General features: G+C 50.4%; 10 protein-coding genes across 10 annotated transcripts; 6 read left to right on the top strand and 4 right to left on the bottom strand.

The window, feature by feature from the left end:
- Positions 1-458: 458 nt before the first annotated feature.
- CORC01_09765 (class II Aldolase and Adducin domain-containing protein) lies at positions 459-983 on the top strand (the record flags this gene model as incomplete). The annotated part of the gene is made up of 3 exons (XM_022621394.1): positions 459-577; positions 637-718; positions 786-983. 3 exons carry the CDS (start codon positions 459-461, stop codon positions 981-983), a joined length of 399 nt encoding a protein of 132 aa, XP_022472133.1.
- Positions 984-2,349: 1,366 nt separating this feature from the next.
- Positions 2,350-2,781, top strand: CORC01_09764 (uncharacterized protein; the record flags this gene model as incomplete). The annotated part of the gene is made up of 1 exon (XM_022621393.1): positions 2,350-2,781. A coding segment is annotated over one exon (432 nt), but the record flags the coding sequence as incomplete, so codon positions are not given.
- Positions 2,782-3,671: 890 nt separating this feature from the next.
- Positions 3,672-5,321, bottom strand: CORC01_09763 (amino acid permease; the record flags this gene model as incomplete). Its single annotated transcript, XM_022621392.1, has 1 exon — positions 3,672-5,321. One exon carries the CDS (start codon positions 5,319-5,321, stop codon positions 3,672-3,674), a length of 1,650 nt encoding a protein of 549 aa, XP_022472131.1.
- Positions 5,322-5,919: 598 nt separating this feature from the next.
- CORC01_09762 (agmatinase) lies at positions 5,920-7,451 on the top strand (the record flags this gene model as incomplete). Its single annotated transcript, XM_022621391.1, has 8 exons — positions 5,920-6,010; positions 6,063-6,148; positions 6,205-6,372; positions 6,440-6,545; positions 6,610-6,736; positions 6,804-6,945; positions 6,995-7,145; positions 7,195-7,451. 8 exons carry the CDS (start codon positions 5,920-5,922, stop codon positions 7,449-7,451), a joined length of 1,128 nt encoding a protein of 375 aa, XP_022472130.1.
- Positions 7,452-8,129: 678 nt separating this feature from the next.
- Positions 8,130-9,781, top strand: CORC01_09761 (carboxylesterase; the record flags this gene model as incomplete). The annotated part of the gene is made up of 2 exons (XM_022621390.1): positions 8,130-9,671; positions 9,731-9,781. The coding sequence occupies 2 exons, from the start codon at positions 8,130-8,132 to the stop codon at positions 9,779-9,781; spliced, it is 1,593 nt and encodes a 530-aa protein (XP_022472129.1).
- Positions 9,782-11,313: 1,532 nt separating this feature from the next.
- On the bottom strand, positions 11,314-11,819 carry CORC01_09760 (uncharacterized protein; the record flags this gene model as incomplete). Its single annotated transcript, XM_022621389.1, has 2 exons — positions 11,314-11,634; positions 11,694-11,819. The coding sequence occupies 2 exons, from the start codon at positions 11,817-11,819 to the stop codon at positions 11,314-11,316; spliced, it is 447 nt and encodes a 148-aa protein (XP_022472128.1).
- A 902-nt stretch (positions 11,820-12,721) lies between these two features.
- Positions 12,722-13,817, top strand: CORC01_09759 (uncharacterized protein; the record flags this gene model as incomplete). Its single annotated transcript, XM_022621388.1, has 6 exons — positions 12,722-12,926; positions 12,994-13,013; positions 13,088-13,100; positions 13,163-13,236; positions 13,289-13,662; positions 13,718-13,817. The coding sequence occupies 6 exons, from the start codon at positions 12,722-12,724 to the stop codon at positions 13,815-13,817; spliced, it is 786 nt and encodes a 261-aa protein (XP_022472127.1).
- A 1,737-nt stretch (positions 13,818-15,554) lies between these two features.
- CORC01_09758 (uncharacterized protein) lies at positions 15,555-16,320 on the bottom strand (the record flags this gene model as incomplete). The annotated part of the gene is made up of 2 exons (XM_022621387.1): positions 15,555-15,696; positions 15,902-16,320. The coding sequence occupies 2 exons, from the start codon at positions 16,318-16,320 to the stop codon at positions 15,555-15,557; spliced, it is 561 nt and encodes a 186-aa protein (XP_022472126.1).
- Positions 16,321-18,112: 1,792 nt separating this feature from the next.
- On the top strand, positions 18,113-18,631 carry CORC01_09757 (uncharacterized protein; the record flags this gene model as incomplete). Its single annotated transcript, XM_022621386.1, has 1 exon — positions 18,113-18,631. One exon carries the CDS (start codon positions 18,113-18,115, stop codon positions 18,629-18,631), a length of 519 nt encoding a protein of 172 aa, XP_022472125.1.
- A 695-nt stretch (positions 18,632-19,326) lies between these two features.
- CORC01_09756 (spindle pole body component alp14) lies at positions 19,327-22,353 on the bottom strand (the record flags this gene model as incomplete). Its single annotated transcript, XM_022621385.1, has 3 exons — positions 19,327-19,353; positions 19,409-22,066; positions 22,120-22,353. The coding sequence occupies 3 exons, from the start codon at positions 22,351-22,353 to the stop codon at positions 19,327-19,329; spliced, it is 2,919 nt and encodes a 972-aa protein (XP_022472124.1).
- Between the last annotated feature and the right edge of the window lie 1,419 nt (positions 22,354-23,772).

Genomic DNA, 23,772 nt, shown 5'->3' with positions numbered 1-23,772 from the left:
ATCGGTCTGCGTCCCCGATCTCGGCTGGGCAAACCCTGAGGCATCACAACTTGGTGATTAGCCTACCTTAGGTAGGTGAGTAATTCCTTTTCCGCTCTCACTGAAATCCCAGATTGATGTTATGATTCACCGGATCTTCATGCTGCCGATTTGGTGCTCAATATTCTACTGGATCAATTCAACGTTTCTTGACAACTTCCTTGAATATTATTGGGAAATGCTGTGAGCTACGAAAGTCTCTGAAGATGGTTACAATCACAACCAGGGCGCCTGCCATCCAAAAGCGAGTCTTGATGACATAAAATGGGGAATAGGAGATGGAAATATAGCCTCCTAGAGTCGAATGCACATTTGTGGACAGCTTGTCAAATATCGATGGATCAGGTGCAACTATCGGTGGAAGTGCCCGCGTCTCAGGCATTCCTACGTCTTTAGATCCATATCAAGAACGCAATTGGATGCTGGAGCGCATGGCTGGTGCCTTTAGGGTGATTGATCGCCAAGTATACATCGAAGGCACAGCTGGTCATATCTTGATCCGTGATGCAGTCGATCCCGACAACTTATGCATCAACCCATGATTCGACCCTTCATCACACACAGAATATCTCAGAACCCATTCATGAGTCAACCTGGCCTTGCTCGCCATTTTGGCCTTATTAAAATTAGTGACAGAGTTCACGTCAACATCAAGGGGGAAGTCATCGGTGGAAAGTCCATTAGTCCAAATAATCATGATTTCTACAAAACCAGGGCCATGAACCGACTGGTAGTGCTTACTATAGGCATGTATCAATAATGCGGGCTTCGAAATTCACTCTGAGTTCCACGAAGCCCGTCCAGACTTCAACGCTGCATGCCACGAGACCGCGTTTCCATATGCCTTGATGGAAACCTCTAGCCGCATCCCGCTTCTTGCGGGGACTGCTGCAGCATCAGGAATCGAGAGGCACTTCTGTCCTGATACGGAAGCTGAGTACTAATGCATATTGGTTGACAACAGCACCGGCCATTTGGTCGGAGTTCCTGCCGAACCACGAATATGAACTGGCTATGTCGGGCGGGGACTTCTTGTTGTGAACGGTACTTGCGAACGTCCCAATCTTCTGGGCAATATTATGTACAAAAATACCTATGCTCCTTCGCTTCTGGTTTACGCTCGAGGGAGTTCAAAGTGAGTGATAGTCTTTGACGCGGACTAGCACAAAGGCATTGTGGCAGTTTGCCCTGAAAATTGTACACATTTCTCGAAAATTAGCTTTCAATGCAACATACTTCACCATTCCAACATATGGAGAATCCTAATGCACCGAGCAAATAGTCAGGGTAAGCCATGTAGTCAGAAGTAAGCATGAGATTGAAAAGGCTGAAATTGCTCAGCTTAAGCAGTACGTATTGCATCAAGGGCAAGGTAGGGCAACCGTACCGCTAAAGGGGTGACAAGGTGACATTGAATTGACACCTGCATTTTGCCCGAGGTAGAACAGGTAGGCTTGTTCAAAGGCCAATTCTCAGCCACTGGCTAGGCACCCAAGGGCCAAACACCGGGGTTGACTTCTATTTCAACAAACTCTGGGCATCAGCTTTGCGTCAGACCTTTTGCTCCCTGAAATGAGAATGATTCGCCCTGATTAACGAATTCAATACAAAGCAGTCTCACCTGCATCAAACCGAACGAATGATACGTTAGATGCAATCATGGTGTGTGGCACAGCTTCTGCAGCCAAGTCCGGCCTGCTTGATCCTCATGGCGCAGTGAGACATGTCCGCGATTCTGGTTGGATGCCTCATCGTTGACCTCCACAAAGTGTGCCCATGCCCTCGAATCCTTCAATTTCCTGTCTCCTTCCTTCAAAAGTCGGTAACATACGCGAAATATTCTTCGCTGGTTTAGTTGATGCCTACGCGCTCAATGTCCGCTTGTTGTGTTTCCCTTTTTCTTCTCTTATTCTCGGTGAAGCACTCGAGGCCAAAATCCACGACCTTCCCTTCTCATTGCGAACGAAGATCCCGACACATTATGGACTCTACCGGCCCCGAGACATATACTCCTCAGGTATCTCATAAGCAAGTAGCTCTGGACCAACCGCAGCAATATGGACCAGCGTACGGACCAACAACACCTGAATCTTACCCATCGATGCCCGTCAAAGAAGACCGTACGATTTGCGGGTTGAGGCCAGCAACTTTTTTTCTCAGCGTTTTGCTGGCTATAGTTGTAGTGATAGCAGCTGTTGGTGGTGGCGTTGGGGGTTCACTGGCCGTCAGGAAAGCGAGCGAGTATGACTCAGTTCCAATCCTTTTCTTCTCTCTGATATTTTCTAATAATAAAGTCACAGAGATGCAAATTCGCCCGCGCCATCAGCAACCAGAGTTGTCACGACTACAATAACTGCGACAGTGCCCGCATCCACGGATAGTGATAGCCCAATAGTAGTTCCAACACAAGGGAAAATCCAGCTTCCCTGCCCCGACATAGATGGCGAATCGAAATCAATAATACTGTCAGATGGGCTCGCGACATTTGGGATTCGTTGCAGGGCGAGCTTTGGATCAAAAGGGTCTGTCGACATACTTGCGGTTGTGGTCTATTCGTACTTGGACTGCCTCAGGGCTTGTGCGTCGTACAATCGCAACTCAGGGTCCAAAATATGTGTCGCAGCGGTTTTCAACTCTAATCTTGCTAATGTCGGCCCAAACAATGGGAATTGTTGGCTCAAGAATGGAACCAGTAATCCGTCTTATTCTGACAATTCTGCTGTGGCCGGCATCCTCGGTTGAGCATCAACTTTTCTCCAACCACAAATAGTTTGAGTTTGATCACGACACTTGGGCTGTCAGGCTTGCCTCCTCGAATAGATAATCGTGATTACACAGTATCATCAACATAGAATAGCCTAGATTTAATAACATAGAATCAAGCATCTTGCATGATCGGGAAAAACATAACATTCTGCTTAAGCAGATTTTCAAAATGTCTCTCATAGCCAGACGGAGAAAGGTGTCCAGGCCCGCAGCATCCTGTATAGCGCCCGAGTCCAGATTTTTTATGGCACCGATGGTGTTGAAGGAAGCATTCCAGATGAATCCGCCACCGGAGCCACTAGATGTCCGTCTGGATGTTGCATTTAGCGCCACCATTGTTTTATATTTGATCCGAGAAAATGCAGAGTAAGCGCTGCTCTGGTCCTCAAGTGTGAATATTTGGGTTCGTCCATCACGCTAGGAGCCTAGCTAAAGGATATCTGGATTATTGTGCAGCATCCTACGACCGTTGAGTTCGCAATTTATTAGCGTAACATCTTTTTGCCTTGGGCTTGCACTAGTTCACGGTTAGAATGGAGGACAGAAGTGGCCTGCGCGTCTTCGGAATTCTGAAGTGCAAAGGCACACATGGTTCCCACTAAGCCACTGCTCACTATCAAAATCCGGGCTTGTTGCGTCATGAAAGACTCATTCAACTCTTCAAAGTGCAAAGAAGATGAAGATGATGGCTCCTCAGGGTAGGAAAGATGAGAATTTGTCTAATATTATCGACCCTGTATCTGAGATATCTAAGTGTTTTATCAAGGGACTCGAATCCATTCTCTAGTCCACAAGCCGGCTAAGCCCCGTGCTGAAGTAGAGCAGGATACTACGATGTCCAATTGATCATGCACCTAAAATTTCCTCTAAGAGGATCGACCTATGTGACGCTTAAGGCGTGTTCGCAACCCTTCCTTGGGTTCTTCCAACGACTCCTCTGCCTCCAGCTCTGCAAGACCGCTCTTAAGATCAACCGCATGGGGAGAAATAGCCCAAGAATCGGCGCGATGCAAGAAACGATGAGCAAAGTAGATAACAACAAACAATGGCAGTCCAATATACGCAGATAGGAAATCAGCTACAGACCACCGAGATGGAAAGAAGACGGTGAAGCCGTTCAGCAGGCAGAGAAGACCGAAAATGAATAGCGAGATATATGAACCGATTGGCTGTAGGAAGGATCGCGCAACCAGCGCTGATGTTGGCAAATTCTGAACGTCACAAGCCTTGCGGAAGCGGATGTAAATAATACCGCAGCAGACCCAAGAAATAAAGCCTCCAGTGTTGACAAGGTTCAATAGCCAGTTGAATACGTCTGCCGCGCTGGAGTTGACGTTCATATATGCCAGTAGTGAGAACAATGAGCTCGCAAGGACGGCGTAGATGGGAACTCCTTGCTTGGTGCACCGCTTGAAGATCCGTGGGGCGCTTCCTTCACAGGCCATCGAGTACAGAGATCGGCTTGCCAGGTAGAGGAACGAGTTACCGGCAGACCAGGCGGCTGTAACGACGACGGCGTTGATGACGCTGTCGAGCCCCTTGATTCCCGCGTCCTTAATTCCCACAACCCAGGGCGAAGCCGCGGCACCTGAGCTTCCGCTGGTGAGAGCCGGTGCGTTGGAAGGGCAAATGACGGAGATGGCAATGGTTCCACCAATGTAAAAGACGATCAATCGCCAGAAGAAATTGCGGGCAATTTTCGGCAGATTTCTTCGGGGAGATTGGACCTCTCCAGCAGTTACGACGACCATCTCGGGCGAAAATGTGAATGGAAGAACGCTACTGAGAAGAGTCGACAAGGCGGCCACGAACCTGCCAGTGTCGCCTTGAACAATCAACTCCTTGGTAGCGCCGGGGTCCTTCCAGTAATGAAAATAGAGACGTTCGTGGGTTGGGCCGCCTCCGAAGAACAGAACGATTGAGAGGATGAGCAGACCGACAATGGTCAGAACCTTCAGCCCAGCGAACCAAAACTCTGTTTCGCCGTAGAATTTGACAGGTAGGAGGTTGAGTCCGACGACAAGGACCAGCATGATCGTGATCCAGACCGCGTTGTTGACGTTCGGGTGCCAGTACTCGATGACCAGGGCTGACGCGGTGAGCTCGAAGGGTACGAAGATGGCAAAAGAGTAGAAGTAGAGCCACCCCATCATGAAGCCGAGGCTTCGTGAGACATAACGACTGCCGTAGTAGTTCATGGTGCCGCCCGGTAGCGGAAGATACGTCGAGATCTCAATGACTGCGGTCAGGACCAGGTAGATCAGGACTGACATGACAACGTAGCTGCCAACGAGGAAGGCCGGCCCGCCGCGGGCGAGGGTGCTGCCGGAACCGACGAAGAGGCCGGTGCCAATAGTGCCACCGAGGGCGATGAATTGTGCATGTCTGGCAGAAAGGCCGCGCTTGGTCGACAGCTCTGCAGTTTCCGTAGCTTCGATCGATTCCGGGTGGGATAAAGCCACAACGTCGCCGCCGACCTTGGTTTCGCTGTCGCCTCCTGTCTTTGCCTCCATCATGTTTGTTTGCTGATGTTGCAACGACGAAAATGTGACGGCTCGAGGGTCAATGATGCAGAAGTTCGGAGACAGGGATGCTGATAGGGTTCATTGGACGAGCTTTCTCAAAAAGCTTCACCTTGATTCTCTCAACACCACCAAACAACATGTTACTTCCTGTTTACATTTATACTTGTCGTTCAGACATGATAATCATCGATACAATGATCATGTTCGCGACTTGTCTCGTCTAGCTTGCATAGATAAGCCAAGCTCTTATCTAAGGGCTCGATTTAGCCCATGGTAGCGCGTGAAACACTTCCAGAGATATCGGAGTCGACTTCCAAGAGTCGGCCTGGCCGATGTGGGCCCAATTGCCGGCCGCTGGAGCCGTCGGAGTCTCTTGCCTTTTGCTTAACCCCAATCATCTCATAGGCGCTTCAACCCGTCGGCCTCTGATCGGCGTTGGTTCCCCTCACTCGTCATCTGAACATGCACGTCTTGTCGGTTATTATTTAAGCAAACCATAGGATGGGCATCGTAGAAATAGTCACCTAAGAAAACTAGATCGATCCCAGAACGTTTAAGCTAAAAAAAAAAAACCTATAATCGCTTCGACATGCGTCTTGCAGAGGCAGTCCTACTCTGTGCCGGTGTTGGCCTTGCTGCTACCCTGAATGTTGGTCCGAACTATCAATATCCCCTCGAAGGTTTGTACAAATGGCTCGGCCATTGGCCCAAAGGTGCTAAACTTCTCCCCAGATTTGGACAAAGATCTGCCGTTCTCCCAGCCTGTGACATTTGCGCACTTGGAATGGCAACGTTGTTTAGCGGAGACACATAATAAGGTAAAGCCATCTGCAACTCGAAGACCATCGACAACTCCTCCTGACTTTGAATTCAGCCTCTAGATATCGCCGTACTAGGCTTTCCTTATGACACCTCCACTTCCTACCGCCCAGGGGCTCGGTTCGGCCCCAGAGGCATTCGTGCTGGGTCGTCAAGGGAGAAGAAAGGGCGAAGCTACAACACCGTGTGGGAGGTTGATCCCTACGAACAGGGTCTAGAGATTGTGAGTACCTACCCATGAGTGCTTTCCACTGGATCGTGTAGTCACTCACGCACCACCTTACCGAAAGATTGACTGCGGAGACGTGCCTGTTACACCATTTGACGCCAGTCACGCTTTCAAGCAGATGGAACAAGCATACCGACAGATTCTTTACCATCGCACCAGCGATCAGAGTAAGTTCAGAGCAGTTGACAATGATGCATGTATAGATACCACAGCCGCTAAGCATCATTCTAGACGATTGGGAGCACCCCCGCATCATCAGTCTCGGAGGCGACCACTCAATAGTATTGCCAATTCTTCGCAGTCTGAAGACCGTTTATGGCCCCATCTCTGTCATCCATCTCGATTCACATCTTGATACGTGAGGCTCTTCTCATTACCCGCTGCAGGCTCAGGCTATCAATTACTAACAAATCTCGCCGGCGCAGATGGGATCCTTATGAGGGCTACACTGGGATCGTTTCAAATCAGTCGGCCATTACCCATGGGACGTTTTTCTGGCATGCGAGCCGAGAGGGCTGCATCAGCAAGGGCACCAGTGTTCACGGTGGCCTGAGGACCAAGCTTTTTGTGAGTAGCGAGTTGGTATCGATGTGATACTCTCATCTGACAACAGAAGAGCCCAAAAGACTACGAGATCGACAGAGACGTCGTCGGATTCACAATAATAGAAGCACACGAAATCGACGATATCGGCATGAGCGGCATCATCAAAAAAGTCAGAGATGCAGTCGGCAACACGCCAGTGTATCTCTCTATCGATATCGATGGTGAGTTCGTTCGGCTCCGGCGTCGTACATGGAACTAACATAGCTACAGTTCTAGATCCAAGCATTGCTCCAGCTACTGGGACGCCAGAGTCGGGCGGCTGGACCACGAGAGAGCTGAAGAGATTCCTCAAGGGTCTTGAAGGGCTCAACCTAGTCGGTGCTGATGTTGTTGAAGTCAGCCCGCCATATGACTCTGTGGCCGAGACAACATCCGTCGCTGCCGCTGACTTGATTGTCGATATCCTGGCTGGCATGACGAAGAAGAAGACTTTTGATCCGTCCAGAAGCGAGAAAGACGAGTTGTAACCGCTGTGTCCCAACGTAATGAATAGCACTAGGTCCTTCGCGCAAAAAGAAAGTGCTTTGTGAGGATAACATTTGCTGCCCAGGAAAGATGGGAGTGGCAGGGTCGTTACTTCCCCTCTAGTTGACCGCTCATGCAGTCCTTGGGCTACGAAGGCATGGATTTCGAGACACAGGTCGTTTGTTTCTTCGTTCCCTCAATCACCCCTTTTAAGCGAGTTAGCGGCCACGCCAAGTGGTTGAAGGACGCGTTTTACGTAACTTCATCACCCAGTTCAGGCGGATCTGATGATGCTTGAAATCTGCAACTTGTCATTGGCAGTCCTATAAACAAATGCCTATCCTGGAGAGAAAGAGTGGTTGGACTCCTGGGAAAGGTAAGATAATCCAAACTTTGAAAACAAGCATAAATGTTGCTGGGAAGTTGGAACCGGGTTCTGCGGGGGCTAAGTCAGATTGCAACATCACGAAATCACAGTGGCGCTGGGCTAATCCAGGACGATCTTCAGTGGGGCTTACAAGGCTTTGAGGTCGTATTCTGTAATTAATATCCACCTTGAAGAAAACGGTCCCTGTTTTTCATCTCCTTTTTCCTTGGATATCCCATCCCGTCAACTTGACCTTTGCGTTCTCTGCTCCTTGGAGGTATTGCCTGATCGACGCATCATGATCCTCACCAACATGTCTCCTTCGGCTGCGGCCATCGCCATGATCTTCTCTGGCCTGCTGCCCTCGGCATTGGCAAGCACATGCAGCAACGCCACGCAACCGGAACCCTATGCTCTCACTTCTCAGGGCCTTGTCAAGGGGTTCCATGATGCAAGCTGCAGTTCGGTTTTTCTAGGTATCCCATTTGCTGCGACAACGGCTGGCGAAAACCGATGGAGGGCGCCGCAAAATGTGCCGAAATCGAACTCAACGGTGGTCGCAACGTCCTACGGTCCAACTTGTCCTCAAGCAATTTCTGGCACTCTTTATAGCCAGCAGGACGAGGACTGCCTCAATCTCAATATCTGGGCACCCTCAACGGGAGAGAACTTGCCTGTGTTCGTCTACATGTATGGAGGTGCCATGGTCACAGGATCCAGCAGCAATCCTCAACTCCAGGGGTCCAACTTTGCCCGCAACGGCGTCGTGTACGTCAACTTTAACACGCGCGAGAGTATCTTTGCCTCGCCGTACTCGGCGGAACTCAACGAGGCATCTCCTGAGGAGTCACAAAACTTCAGTATTTTGGACGTCGAAAAGGCTCTTGACTGGGTTCGTGAGAATATCCATGCATTCGGAGGCAACCCCGACCACGTTGTCTTCGGTGGCCACTCGTCCGGAGCCGTGCAGGTCGATCACTATCTCTGGAACCACCCGGATTCGTGGCTCAAGGGAGCGGTACAGATGAGCGCAAATGCCATGTCTGGGCCCGCATATGCACCAGTCAACGAAGTACTCGACGCCGTAGCTGCTGAGGTTGGCTGCCCGAAGGCAGGGGAGGGCCAGATCGACTGCCTGCGCGGAGTGGATGCGTACGCCTTCCAGACAGCCAAATTCAACTCGACCTTCAACGCGTGGTTCGCTCCTGTCATCGATAATATCACAAGGCACTCTGATTACGCTGCAAGATTCGCAGCTGGCCACTATGCATCGCACGTGCCGCTGCTTGTAGGAAATTCCAACGGTGAGGGCACCATCTTCAGTATTGTATATGGCGCCGAAAACAGCAATTTTAGCTCTTGGATCAATACTTTCGATGCCGATAGTGCGCATATAGAAGACGATATCCTTCTAGCCGCGTACAATGTCTCCGATTTTGAGACGGATTCTTTTCGAAGTGGTGCCCAGTATGGAGATGCTCGTTTCAATTGCGCGGTCGACTATCTGCTCGACATGCGTAGCGCCAAGCAGGATACCTGGGTCTACAGATTCTTTGGAGCTTACGACAACGTCGTTGGAGTTCCGGGCACAGCACCTACGCATGGAACCGAGGTACCTTTCTTCCACGGAGGCAACGAGTGCTTCAATTCGCTTGCGGGCGTTACCGAGGCACAGCAGGCGCTAGCAGATTCCATTCATGGTTGGTTCGTGGACTGGATCAAGAACCCAGCTGCCGGGACTGGATGGGCCAAGGGGTCGCCGCAGTCTGGGCCTTTGGTGAAGCTCGGAGTCCCTGGTGATGAGCTGTCCGTCATTCAGGGGTCAACCGGTGATTACAATGCTCGCTGCAAGTCGGTACGTATCATGTGACTTCTTTGTTTTGGGATTCATACATCTTACTGATCATAAATCAGGTCTACGCACCTGCGTTCCCCAAGTACCCGGTTGTTCAGTCTGCGCTTTAGTAAATGTCTTAATGTAAGGTACCTGAGCATGCAAGATCAGCGCCGAGATGAAGGCGCCACCTCGGTGGTCACGAACACGGGATTGTGATATACCGATGATTAAGAAGGATCTTGATGGCACTATTCTCGTATCCACAGCTTCATGTTTACACACTTGCTTCATGGGTTGATAAAACAAATGATTTAACTTACATGCTATTCGGGCTAGGCTATGAGATAGCTCAAGATCATTGCAAGTTGTGACAAGTTCATACCCCTGAACCTCTCCGTTCGTTGCAATGAATCTGCGGTTGTCTTCTCTAGCTTCCATAGAAATGACTTTCCTGGTCATTTGGGCCATCTAGCCCGTGATTGGTGGAAGTAATAGAAGCTCGCAAAAGTCATTGTGGGAGGAACATGACCCGCCACGGGGTATCACGGATCTTCGATTCAACGGTGTGATATGAGAGAGGTTGGTTACAGGATTTGTTTCTTGGCTATGTGAAGAAAGTGGTATGATCATGCCCCAAACTAACCTGTTGGTAGCCGATCTTGGGGCTCTTTCCGCCTGCAATCTCCCCTTTTCTCATACTTATGCCCAAGTAGTACCCACGGGCTCAAATGGAGAAGCTCCCACGACAACTGAGCAAGGGCCCTGATTACATGCTGTCAGACTAATAGAGGGCCTATCAGACTTTCATGCAGGTCGCTCTCTTTAACAAAATATGTTTGTGTGTATGTTGCCTTTGGGACTTTTGCTAGACCCCGAAGGTTGACAACTTGACCATTGAGCCCACATCACCAACTCCGATTCTATGCATCTTACCTATTTCTTACTCTCAATTCACGAAATTGTCCGTATATATTCCTTCGTTCAATGGGCAGTAATAGGAAGATTCCAGAATTCCCAGGTTCAAGAGGCTGAGCGTTGAGCAGTGTAATATACTTGCCCCCGGTTCCAACAGAAACTGTCGGCCAAGGGTTTACTTAGCCCTTGTCTAGAGTCAAAAGACACTCAATATCATCACTTTTCTAAGTGGAAAGGTTCTCCGAGGACTCCACTATGCGCCTCTCTTTTACACACTTATGGGGTTTGGCTTGAAATCCCAGCACCTCAAGGCTCAACCGGAGAGGCGGATAAAGCCTCCATCGTCGAAGACCCACTTTCCCCGGGGGGATGGCTGTTAAATCGGGCGGTACTCCGACCGCATATGACCGGTCACATTTGATACGATGATTGAACAACAACCAACGGCTCCTGTTGGAAGTTTCTGCCAGTTCAAAAGATATTCCGGAAAGCTTCCGCGAACCTTGTCAAGTTTGCTGTTGCCAGTATTGCCAAGATCTTACGAGTCATTTTAAAGAACAAAGAAAGAAATTCTTTTTTTGCTCCAGATTGCTAGCGGAATGAATGCAGGGCAGGCTTTATCTGATGGCTTGACAAGATTCAAAAGTCAACTCAGAAGGTCTCAGTTTGTACTCGAGTCTTTCGGACGAATCGCTCTATCTCTTGGGAGGATTCTAAAATAACAAGGAGGATTACACCAAACCCCCTACAGGTACGACTGGAAGATCTTTTCGTACTTTTCCCGCGTTGCCTGACTGCCCACCCACACATCCTGCTTCCCATCAACGATCTCGATGTCGGTTCCAACAAATGTTGCAACCATGCCTGCACCAAAAGCGCCCTTGTCGATGAACACGTGTTCGTCCGGCTCAACAACGGCAAGGTAGTAGGGATGAGAGAGCATTGCCGTGAGAACCTCGGGCGACTTGTAGAGGAACATGGCAATATCATCGAAGGCGACCGGAACGGTGGACGCTGGCACGGTTGAACCGGATTCAGTGGGAAGAATCTGGCCACCAACTTGAATCTATGCCAGAATCAGTCAACGCATGTTGCCAGGACAAGCGGGACGCTCAGTTCACAAACCTGCTGGTAACGTGTGATGTTGAAGTGCACAGCCAGGGGGGCAACCTTTGGGGCGTGCTGGGTCTGCCAGTAGTCCCAGAACTGCTCCTGGGTGAAGTTAGCTGTTCGCTTGACGTAGGTTACCATCTGCGCCTACCCAGTGTTGGAACAAGCGGCCATGTCACTGGCGAGCAGCGTGGCGGCGATGGTGATTGGAACAGGGAGGCGGACCATTCTGGCTGAGATTAGATGATAGATGAGGGTAAGAATGGATGAAATAGGTGCCCGAGTACCTGGACTTGTGTCTTCTGGGGTTTTGGACAGAAAGAATGGAATGGATCCGAGCCTTTATGTATTTCGATCTTGCAGCGGCTGTATGCTAGTGCTCGAGCTCTGGCTATCAGCAACCAATATTGTTCACAATATCATGCTCCATTGCAATAAGTCTTCCAGGGTTTTTTTCCCTTTGCGTCGTTTGCTTGATGGATATTCCAAGGTTCGGATCTCGCGGTTGAGCAATGAAGCGTCTAGATTTGTGGTCGAGAATTTACCCACTTTCTCAGACCGGTCATTTGCACCGTTTCAGTTGAGAATACAAGGGTTTGAGTAATGAAGAATCTCTTCCATATGCAGGTCCAACGCGAATTCGCGATATCCACAGGATCTAGGTAGCCCTGTCCCGCGTTCTTTGCCCACTTGGTGCATATGTGTGCAGGCCAAGGGCCCATGCAGTTCTTCGGGGCAGGGGCGATGCTCGTGTTGGTTGAGTGAAAACGATAATGTGATGGCTCAGAGTCTGTCCCGGTCGTATCAGAATGATTCACATAATTTTAGGGCCGAATTATCGGCATTTGCTAGGATAAGGTTAGTAATATGAGAAGAGGAGCTCCAACTGATCAGAGAGCGGAATGTGAGTGCTACTTAAATATTGCAAAGCTGAAGCTGTTTGTTCGCATGTGCCGGTATGGTTTTTTGGCCTTTCGGTCCTTACTGAACTTTTTATTTGATTTCTTTGGCATTTTGGAAACTGCCTACGCTTTGTTATTTTCATGGCCGAGTTCCCAGTCACTGATGGCATCATAACGGTCATCAAGGCCCCCGAGGGTTACCGGGTGGACTTTGAGCATCCGCAGCAACAGAAAGTGCTCGAACATTACCTTGTATTCGGCATCCTGGGTCCCTTGGCATTCTTGACATTGATACAGAGGTTCTACACCAAATTCTGTCTTTCCGACGGCCTAAAGATTGACGACTGTAAGTACTACGTGACTTGGCACCCCGCAACCACGTCTGTGCTGTAACTAACTTGCCCTCCCCAAAGTCCTGATATTCTTCGCTTGGGTAATTTCCTAAACTACAGCTTTGGTTTACTTCCAGGAGACTAATGTTCTCGGATCGCTTCTGTTGTTATGCAGTCAGTGCAGACTTGTAAGAACCTGGAACTTCCTGATTCTCGCTTTAATTAGAGAAAATTAACCTCGTTCGTACAGGGTCTATATCGATTGGAGGCTTGGGCCATCATGCTTTCGAGATGTCTATACAGACTTACGAGAAGCATATGCTGGTGAGTGTGCTGACCGACTTCATACTGAACATTTACTGAACCGGTCTTAAAGAGCTCTTACATCGTTGCCCCCGTGTTTATTATGTGCAACGGCTTTACTAAGACGTCGCTTTTGCCAGCCTACCTCAACATCTCGCCACAAAAAAGGTACCGCAACGCGATCTTGACAGCCATAGCAATGGTAGCCACGTACACAGTCATCATCGCATCTTTACTCCTATCTCAATGCCAACCCATTCGCACAAACTGGGACCCATACACAATCGGAACATGTCTCAACTCCGCAGTACTCTACATGGCTATCGCCGTTTCTAATATCGTTTCTGATGTCGTTCTTTTCATCACCCCCATTCCCATGGTTCTCCGTTTGCAAATGCGACCGGCGGTCAAGATTGGTGCTGTGCTCATGTTTGGAATCGCATCCATGTATGGTCACCACATTCAAGTCGATTAAGGGGCGATATACTGATCCACCTCCCAGAACTGTCACAACATCTGTAGTCCGCATGGTCTACTTGCAGTCACTTCTTTCAACCAACTATATTCTATGGGTCGCGGCCCCTGCAAACGTCTGGTCGTAAGTCATCAACCATCTGCCCCTCAAGGCTTCTCAGCTTGCCAAGCTCATACTTACTTAAGTACTGATGCGCAATAATAGTTTTGTCGAAGTCAATCTCTTCATAATATGTGACTCAATGCCTACGTTGCGTAGGTTCTTCCGGGCAATGGCCCCCAGGTTGATTGGGTCAGAAGGGTCGAGAGTGAAGGAGAGCACACATGCCAGCGCCTCTCGCGGGCCACGTAGCAGATACTCGCAGTTTGACGTTGAGATGGATAGTCTTTCGAGTGAGAGTGCAGTTCTTGAGGAAAGCAAGCCAAACAGATCTAAAGCAGCGCAGTAGAGTACGTGAATCATTGCGCTCGGCTTCCTCATGCCCAGCAAAGTCCACTCAATTTGAATATTTCTACAAATGGTCACAGTTTCTAACGCGCCCTTAGTACATGTATTCTGGAATTCTATGCCCTTCTATTCAGCCTTAATAATTTCAAAATACAGCTTCTCCCTATCCCCCACATCTTTACATTTTCCCCAATTGGTATCCGATTACGTCCACTTTGCTAGAGACATTTCCGTCAAGTCCCCAAAGTTGTTCTCCTCAAATGGGGCAAGACCAAGCTGAGAAGCCTAGACTCTGAGCCTTAAACCCCGAGTTTTCTTTTGTTGGGCGCTTTTCTTCGCAGCTAGTATGGCCTATGCAGAAATCATCAGCTTCTTCTGCCATGCAATGGAATGGCTCAAATCTGTACCAGACTTACCTGGCCAAGCACTATTCCAACGCTTCGTGGGTCCTTGACATTGCAGTCAAGGTACTGTACAGCACCCAACTCGTCTGCAGTTCTCATACCCAGGCCGTGCGATTCGTATGTCAAATAATCAGAGCTTTCCGTATCGGCGGTACTCCGATAAGCCCCTATTAACAGACGAGGAGCATCTTGCCGTGCTGTAGAGATCTCAGACATTGAACGAGCCGCCCCTGACAGCTTTGGATTGCTCGAGAGAACGATAAAAGCATCTGAATGTTGATAGAGTTGATGTCGGAGAAAGTCGAAGTTTTCCAGTCCTACTGTGTCGCGCAGCATAACTCCTACCAACTCCTCGCGCACACTAGTTGTAATTATTAGTACAAGGATCCTCCGAATATTCCGTTTGAGTACCAGAGGCAAAGAAATCTTTGGGACTGAGCCACCGGCCGGCACGCACCGCACTGTCATTTTAGAGGAATCGACACCCCTTGGAATATATGCATCTTCTCCAGATGGTTTAGGGCTGACGAATGTGTTGATCATCTCACTGTTGAGCGATGTTTCATCTCCAACCACCATGATTCTAAGCCACTCAACATCAGATCAACGACAGGCTGTTCTTATTTACTTACGCGATGGTTGGCAACTCTTGGCTTGAGTCGGGTTCTCTGTGCGCACAGTCATCTTCAAGACTCCATGTAGGTATTGTTCTGCGCATGCTAATGATTCGGGATATGGATTCATTGCGTGTGAATGTTGGTCGGAATTTCATGTTATCTTCAATGGATTGCTGTTTCGTCAAAATGACCGAGAATGTTGATCCCGGCGCGATCTTATTAATTTCATTCAAAGTTATCGGAAGCCTGAATGCTGACACGATAGAAATATCATTGAGGCTGAGCCCTGAGAGCATGCTCCACGCAGTTGTCGGTGCATTGGAAGTTGTGAATGATGATCGATCAGTCTCGCGGCCTTGAGTTCGGTTGTAAACCCTCGATTGCCCAAGGGCAAGCTCAAAGTTCCGTTTCGACAGCGTCATAAGCATCGATCCTGCCATGGAATTTGGTCTCTGAAAGGTGGCCGACGCGGAAGTGATAGGACCGTAGGTAGTAGTTTGTGTAGACACGGGCCGGCTCGTTCTTGATGAAGCGCTGTCTATGAACTTGACGGACCTCGTGTCCCACGACGTCTCACTGCCAAGTAGCTTCAGCTGTTCGGCCAAGGTCCGATTTTGTTCCAGAACTTCATTCACTTTGGCTAGCATAGTGACGTGAGAGCGAGCAGCTTCTTCTTGGGTTTCACTGCAGTCCAGGGTCAACCATTGTTGAAAGATATGTTCATTCGAGTATATGTCATTCACCTGTTCAGGACCGTCATCATCAACGCCAGCGTTGATTTCTGAGACTCCAGCCGCGGAAGGAGGCTGATAACCTTCTTTTCATGCCATAGTGCCCATCGGATTCTAGAACGCAATCCATCCTGTTGGCAGATAATGGATTCCAATTTGGAAAGAGTCAGAACCGAGTGGGTTATGACGATGGAAAGGTGGTCGAGTTGAATCATGTTTTTGCGGGAGCTGGGCAAGGTCGAGAGAGAGCCAATTTTCTTGTCGACCGAAAACAGAGTCATCCTCATCTCGTCGACAAGTTGAAACATCTGCATTGCCGACTCGGGAGCGTCGATGGTGCTTGAGACAAAACTCGCAGTGGTATTGCAAACTTTGACTGCGATAGCCAACAGGCCACCAACCGAGCCAGCAATGCTGAGCGGGTCAGCCATTCTGCTTATAATGATTGCTGGTGGATATCTCGAGAGGGACGAAAGCAAAAGTTTGAAGAAAGAATACTATTATCTTGGGACGATCGGTTGGAAAAGGGGTTCTCATAAAACTCTTCGCACCAAAATTTGCATGGAGAAAGGCGGCCCAGCGAAGCTGTTACCGGAGATCGAGGCTGTTGACTCGCATATGCAGTTTCATCTCTCAGCTTTGTGTCATCCTGGTTGGTTGTGACTGGAACCTGGGGAGATGGAGGCCTGGACGCGCTTACCCCTGGCCAAGTAACAATACCTGCAGGTCAGCTTTTGGTCGGCATCGTGGACAACCATTACTGGCTTATATTTTTTTAAATACCGAGCCGGTCGCCTCAAACGGCCGGGAGGCCACACAGTGGCGAACCACGCCTGTGAAAAGGCCCAGAGGTGATTTGCGAGAGAGGCTTGAAAAGCAGCTACTCCGCCACACCACAGCCGGTATCGATCACGAATGCATGTTGATGTGACTAAATTGTCCACTCTCTAGCAACGACTACCTGTTCTGCAGTTATGATATTCTGTTCCACTGTGCCGCTTCCTCAACGACATTAATCGCATGGGATATCAATGTTTTTGAATTCATACGACTAAAGAGCGATACATCCGCCGAGGATTGTGCAGTTCCGGTAAGCATGAAAGATCAGATTTGTGTCACATGCCATCACCATCGGCCGCATCTTAATTCCTGTATCCTTTGATTTCCTTCACCAACTGCTCTTACAAACTTCCATGAAATCTTCTGGGAATTTAGAAAAGTCATCACGGTGTCCTAAGTTGCCAACTTGACTGTCCGCAAATTGAAGTCGTTAGAAGGTGATTTAATCAGGATCACGAAATGACATATCCTGCAAGAGACAGTCGATCGTCTCAGGACGACTTTGAAGGACTGATTTATCATGATCTCAAGGAAGAAATCAAATCAAATCAGAGAGCCCTGTTGAGCGACGACGTCGCACGGAGAAATGCTGAAGAACCCAAGGCATCATTATCTCAGATCGAATGTTCAACCAGTAACATTCGACCTCGAGGTGATTGATCTAGAATACCTCATAAGTCAATGGTAGTTCGCAACACATCACCCGCGCAAGATGGGACTGAACTCCGATGCACTTCTCGGCAAGCAAACCAAGCTTTTCTCATCCGATCTTTCAACGTCAAAGCCCCCCTCCTTTCACACGGACACATAGTCCATCATAGATCAAGTAGGGGGAATCCCCCGACTTCCAAAACCTTCCAACACGCTCAACGCTCCGAAACTAGCATGGAGAGAGTAGGTTGGTCTGATGTCCCTACACATGATGACCTCACCTAAAACGAGCAAATCCATCGCGAACCTTTCGTAACCCCCCCCTCCTCAACCCACGCACCCCTAGTCTTTAGCAAAGACTCAACTGGTACGCCTGCCAAACTCGCCGATTAACTTTCCCCAACGGTCTGCACCAAAAGAGGTGTCAAACTGGCAGCGACGCCATTCGATGACACTTGACACCGTTGTGGCCCGCCCGCCCGCACAGGTTGTTTGAACTTTTTGCGATCCCCTCCTTCTGTCCCAACTTTGATGTGCCGATGGAATCATGGAGAAACCTTCTTTTCTGCCCACCCTTGCGGCGAGGGCACTTTATAAATCCCCGGTGTGGCACTCCCTTATGTGAACCATGCGTGAGTGGTTCACACGAGACCGTGACGGCCGTCACTTCACTCTGAAGACATCAACGACCACAACAATCAAACATCCAGTATATCAAGCAAACCTCCAAATATGTACCTCAGAGCGTTTCTACTCTCCCTCTTCCTAACAACAACCCTCGCCCTTCCAACCGCCAAAGTCAACAAGGTCTTCGCCCCAACGCCCCATGAAACACCCGTCCAAGATCTTGGCGAGGACACGGGCAGAATCGGCGTGGACAATGTCGACCTCTCCAACCTCCGCGTTGACCCTGTGCGCGTCATTGATAAAATCTCGTCTTCCCCACGCATGATGCCGTCTCCACTAACGAAACGACGAGAAGTGCTGCGGGAGGAGGAAGACGGGAGGATCAACATAGCGAAAGAGAAGCGCTCGCATATCCAAGTCGACCCCGTCGAGGTCGACGTCCACATTATGAGGCCTTCGATTCACACGATGCCCAGCACCAAGGCGGCCAAGGTGGAGGAGGTCCAGAGGGAGACAGCAAAGGAGGAGCCCGACAATGCGGCGAACGCGGAGCCGAAGCCTAAATACATTCCTAAGAGTTTCAGACTTGACTTCGCCTCCGGCGGGTGGTTTCGCCAAATATGATGATGGTTCAGATTGAAATGGGGAGCTGGCCGCAGATAATCTGGCTTGGTTGCAGGCAGATATGGGCTTTGAGCCATTGCTACTTGCGGGTTTCTTGTGAACTTTTTTCCATGTCTGTTTGGAGAAAACGGATTCATTGTGTAATTTTTACTGAGAATGGTCAACGTCATACGATCTGCGGGTTTGACAATTAATTTTAGTTTGGGCGCAAGGAAGAACTGGATGAACAAGAACTCGATGAAGGGGGGGGATCTCTAGCCAGCTGTCGCTGTCGCAGTCGTGCAAATGCAAAATGAGATACTGAGATCAAATAAAAAAAGGGACCACCATACGGATGAAAGTGACCACAGTAAAGCTGGCAAAGTAGCAGCGATAGACTCCCCTCACTCATGGTATCGCAAACTCTTATTCATAATCATCGTTAATTAAGTACACTCGCCCCCTCGAGGTTATACAAGCAAGCTGACAGATAATGGAGGCGAAAATGCATAACTCATACAGACGGAAATTGCCTGTCCCAACTGCAGGCCGGAGATGAGGTATGGGTATGCTTCCGACGCCAGTGATATGCAACCATGAACACGCGGGATCCCCCCTTTGAACCGTGACCATTACGAACCCCAAACAAAACCCCTCTTCATGTTCACGTGAGTATCCGACAAGACATCTGGCACCGGGTAGTACACTGGTCGAGCTCAAGGACGGGCAAATCCTTGTTTCGCCTAGTAACTGTCAGTAAAGTGGAAAATACATTACTAGGTAAAGGGGAGAACTGACCTTCATCTGTTCGATCCTGGCTTTTAGTTGACTGGTTACCTCAGCTGCACGCTTCCAGCTTTCCACGCCATTGTTGTTCGAATTCATGCCACCGCCGCTGCCGCCGCCGCCGCCGCCGCCACCGGACGAGAATGACGACGGCGGCATGTCATCAATGGGAGTGGCCGCAGAGCTTCTGTAGCCTCTAGCAGGGCTACCGCGCCCGGAAGATGCACTGCCGGTATACCTAAGTTCAGGACTGAGTGCCTTTGAACGAGGGTAGTGATGGTCTCCGTTTTCCTTCTCCTCAGACATGTTGCTGGCGTAACTAACGCGGTTATGTCGAGCAGAAGATGATCCGTAAGAAGCGTCGCGGTAGATACCAGCGTCATCATATGTAGGCGAAGCGAGACCTGCGACTGAATCAGTACTTGATCGCATGGTAGTAGAAGAAGCACCTGTCTTACCAGGACTGCCCATACCTGTTCTTGAATTCAAGGCTTCAGCATGGTTGAGCGCTCTCTTAAGGCGGTCCAGCTCCCGTCTGAGGCGGTCGTTCGTCGACTCTGTGGCCTCTGCATCGCTTCTTGCACGGACCAATTGCGTCTCCTTGGCCTTGATGCTGAGGACATCGCGGGTGTGATCTTCGATGAGGCCGGCGTTCTGATTCTTCAACTCTTGAATCTCAGACATGTACTTGCTCCTTTCATGCCGCATTTCCTCCACTTGGCGTGTCAGGCGCTCGTTTGCTGTCCGGAGTTCTTCAAGCTCAGCCCGCTCCAGTGCCGTGAGTCCACTTGATGGGGGCGGCGACGCGGGGGGCATCTGAACAGGAGCGGCAACAGGTTTCGCCAGGGATCGTCCTGCAAGACCACCTCGGCCGAGACCAATGCGAGGTTGAGGTGGTGGAGGAGCAGGTTCATCATCATCGGGCATAATCGGCGCAGCAGCAGGGCGTCGAGGGGAACCGGCCGCTGGTGCACCGAGAGGGCGCTTCGATTTGAGTCCAGCCAGACCCGATGGCTTTGGCATGCCCATCTTGGTACCAGCGGGTTTCGGACGGGACGAGGCTTGCGGGGAGAGGGGTTCCGGGTCAGCGGGAGGCGGCGCACTTGCCGCTGGCATGGCCGGTCTCTTCATACCCAGTGGCTTTTTGCCCCCAACGACCTTCTTCGGAGGCGGTGCCTTCGCAGCTGGCGGGGGAGGCTTCGGCTTCTCCTTTGCCTTGACTTCGGCCGTCTCGAAGAATTCCTTGATCTTGGTCTTGCGAATGTCGTCCAAGCCTTCCATATGCGGTCCCATGCCGCGCTCGCCAATGATCTTCATGACGGTACCCAAAATCTCAGCACCGCCTGAACGAAGGCCCTCGCTCGACTCGGACAGCAGCTTCTTGCCCGACTCGACAATGGAGGCAATCTCTGGCTTGCTCGGCACATCGCGTGTCGTTCTCAGGCAACGAATCAAGAACTTCATGGTACCTTCCTTGATTTGAGGGTTCTTGTGGACAAGGTAGGTGTTGATATCCTCGAGACAATCAGTAAGACTCGTCGCCAGGAAGACCTGATCTAGGGCAGCGCCGAGAGCATCCGCGACAGTCACCTTCTTCTCCTTCAAACGCTCCAGGATAGGTTGCATGACAGTAGTTCGGTGTTTCGCATAGCCTTGTCTCAATCCCTTGGCCAAGACCTCGATACATTGCGCGGCCTGAGTAACGACAGCAACGTTGGCGTCCTTCATGCATTTTGCCAGCCCTCGGTTGATTTCGTTGAAGTCACCATCCTTGATTCTCGGCACGTTGATTGCCGCGTACAGACCTTCCACTGCTTCCTTTCTCTCCTTCCATTTGGACGAGGCCAAGGCTTCGCTAAAGTTGGCAGGAATCTTGCCAAAGACATCCTGGGGCTCCGCCAGGTCGAACGCGTCCATCTCGGCCGGTTCCTCGGCATAGTCTCCCCCGTCATCGTATTCGTCGTCGGCTCCTGGAGGCGGCGCACGCGCCATGGCGGCTTGTTGTGAACGCAAGAATCGCTCTTGTTTCGGGGCCGGTTCTGCTTTGATCTTTTCAAATTGAGCCTCGAGATCGGTTTGCTGGGTTGGTTTAAGGTCGCCCCAAAACATGGGCTTCATCGCTTCGCGCAGCCATCGGTAGAATTCGACTGCGAGGGTCGTCGCGGCAGCACGGACGTTCTTGTCAGCATGGCCAAATGCCTTGGGGAGGACCTTCAACACGGGCTTGGGGTCGACGGTCTTGCATCCGAAGTTATGGTAAATTGCGGTCAGGGCGGTAATGGCCGCTGCGACAACCTTGGGTTGCTTGTTGGAGAGAGCAGGAATAATCTCTTCGATGACGGGAGCGGCAACATCGAGCTCAACGAGCAGCAGGAGCGCTTCGAGTGACGACTCTTTGGCGGCCGCACGGGTTGACGGCAGACCTTTTTCACAAATGGGCCCTATCGTAGTCCCACGCGTCCTTGTGCAGTGTTCCTTGCCTCCGAACTTGAGAAACGCGCAGTATGCTGCCAGGCCATCTTGTTGGGCGGCGACGTTGGAATCGGCGACGGCGCCTTTCCACAGGCCCGAGTCGGAAAGGAAGGGTCTGAAGACATTGTCGTACTCGTCGGCGGTGGTAGCGAATGCCTTTGCGGCGTCTTCGTAGGCCTGTTTTCTTACTTTCCAAACCTGCGGCGCGTCAGCGCATCAAACACGGCGCAGAAGAGGCGGCAAAGTCATACCTTGTGGACAAACCTGTCCTGGAGGGGAAGGGAGCTAAAGTCTTCTTCTTCAGCCATCGGAGTGGAGGTTTGCTGGCGTGTTGGCGTAGGGACGGATTTGGCTGGTGAAGGGGTTGGAGGAGGAGCTGGATCGGGAGAGCAGTTCTCCTTGTCGTGGATGTCTGGCTTTCTGAAGCTAGCTACACGTTTGATTAGCCTGGAGAGGGAACGAGTATGTTTGAGATGACGGTGCATAGTGGGAAGGGAGGACGAGCTGCAGACAGGCATACTGGCGGCGGGCAGCTGCAGACGCAGTGACCGGCGATGTCTCTGGTGATATGGGCGCAAGAGACTGGACTTACAGTGTGATCGTCAGGCTGGACAAGATCAGGTGAGGTTGTCGCAGCAGTCAAGGACTTGTTGGTCGTCAAGTCAATAGAGAATTGGTACCTGACAGTGGGAGAGGTAGGTATGAGCCAGCGAGGTATCTTGTGAGTGATTGAAGATTGCAGAGATGGTTCCTAGGAGTGTAGGAGTAGTGGGAGTGCTGAGGTATGTGCGGCGATGGTTCTCGTGGAAACAAGGGACCGAAGCGTAGGAAGTTAAATCTGGTCTTGGAGAGAAAAAGAGACTAGAGGTAGTTCCCGTAGGTCGCAGTGTGGTGGTCGCAGGCGAAGGTACAAAGCCAACGTCGTTAGTCTGAGGGTTGGACTGGAATGTGTACGGCCGGGGTTTCTTTTGTTTGTCCAGGTCCGAGGAGCACAGGGAATTTTGGTTGTCGGGACAAGGGCGGAGCGGATAGGCCCAGCAGGCGTTCGTTCTTGTGCTAGGGGTGGTATTTGGGGTTGGTGCGTAGGTGGTGCGTGGTGCTTGGTGCTTGGATGGGGTCGACTGCATTGGGCGCATTTCTCCCTGTTCCTGGCCTGACATGTTTTTGTGTGGGGGACCTGCTTCTGGGCCCACATCGGGCAGTTGTGGTTGGGCATGATTGGGCCGTTGCTTGCCCGGGTCAACACAGGTCACATGACAGAACTTTGACCTCAGCCAATGGATAAGAGGAGATAATGCTGAGGGCGGAGCATCGATTCTGAGCTCCCCTTTCACCTAAGTTCACCTTGGGCTCACCTTGGTTCTTTAAGCCTTAGTCACTCAGCCCGGGCCAGCCATTTAATCAAATTGCTTTCTTTTTTCCTCTTCTCGTCCCAGCGAAAGATGCACTTGCTCAATTTGCGCATTAATGGCCGTTGTATCCGTTAGCCACTCTAAAATATCCACTCATTCAAGGGCTGCAAATAATGGCATGAATCAGTCCTTTACAAGATTTGGCTGAGTAGACTAATCAGACACCCAAATGGCAATATCCCATCCCTCTCGGAAATTCTTCTCTCGCCTGTGGAAAACCACTGGCTGCACCACATGTTGCTGCTGAAGAATCTCAAGCCAATCAAAGCTTTGTCGATTGCCATAGAAACGCATCAGGCGTGTGATGTCATTGGGGGAAAGCAGGACGAACCTCAGCAGTCCCCCACAGCTGGCAGGTGCTGAGCTCATCAGTCCCAACACCAGCCACACTGCAATCTCCAAATTACCTTACTTAAGCGAGAAAAGGGTCCAGAAGGTATCAAATGTGCTTTGCACCAGCCACATTTCATCCCACCAAACAGTTCTCTCCCG

Source organism: Colletotrichum orchidophilum, assembly GCF_001831195.1.
Source record: "Colletotrichum orchidophilum strain IMI 309357 chromosome Unknown Scaffold_90.1, whole genome shotgun sequence".
Taxonomy (NCBI): domain Eukaryota; kingdom Fungi; phylum Ascomycota; class Sordariomycetes; order Glomerellales; family Glomerellaceae; genus Colletotrichum; species Colletotrichum orchidophilum.
The sequence above is the reverse complement of the archived record's forward strand: the minus strand, read 5'-3'. Positions and strand labels throughout refer to the sequence as shown.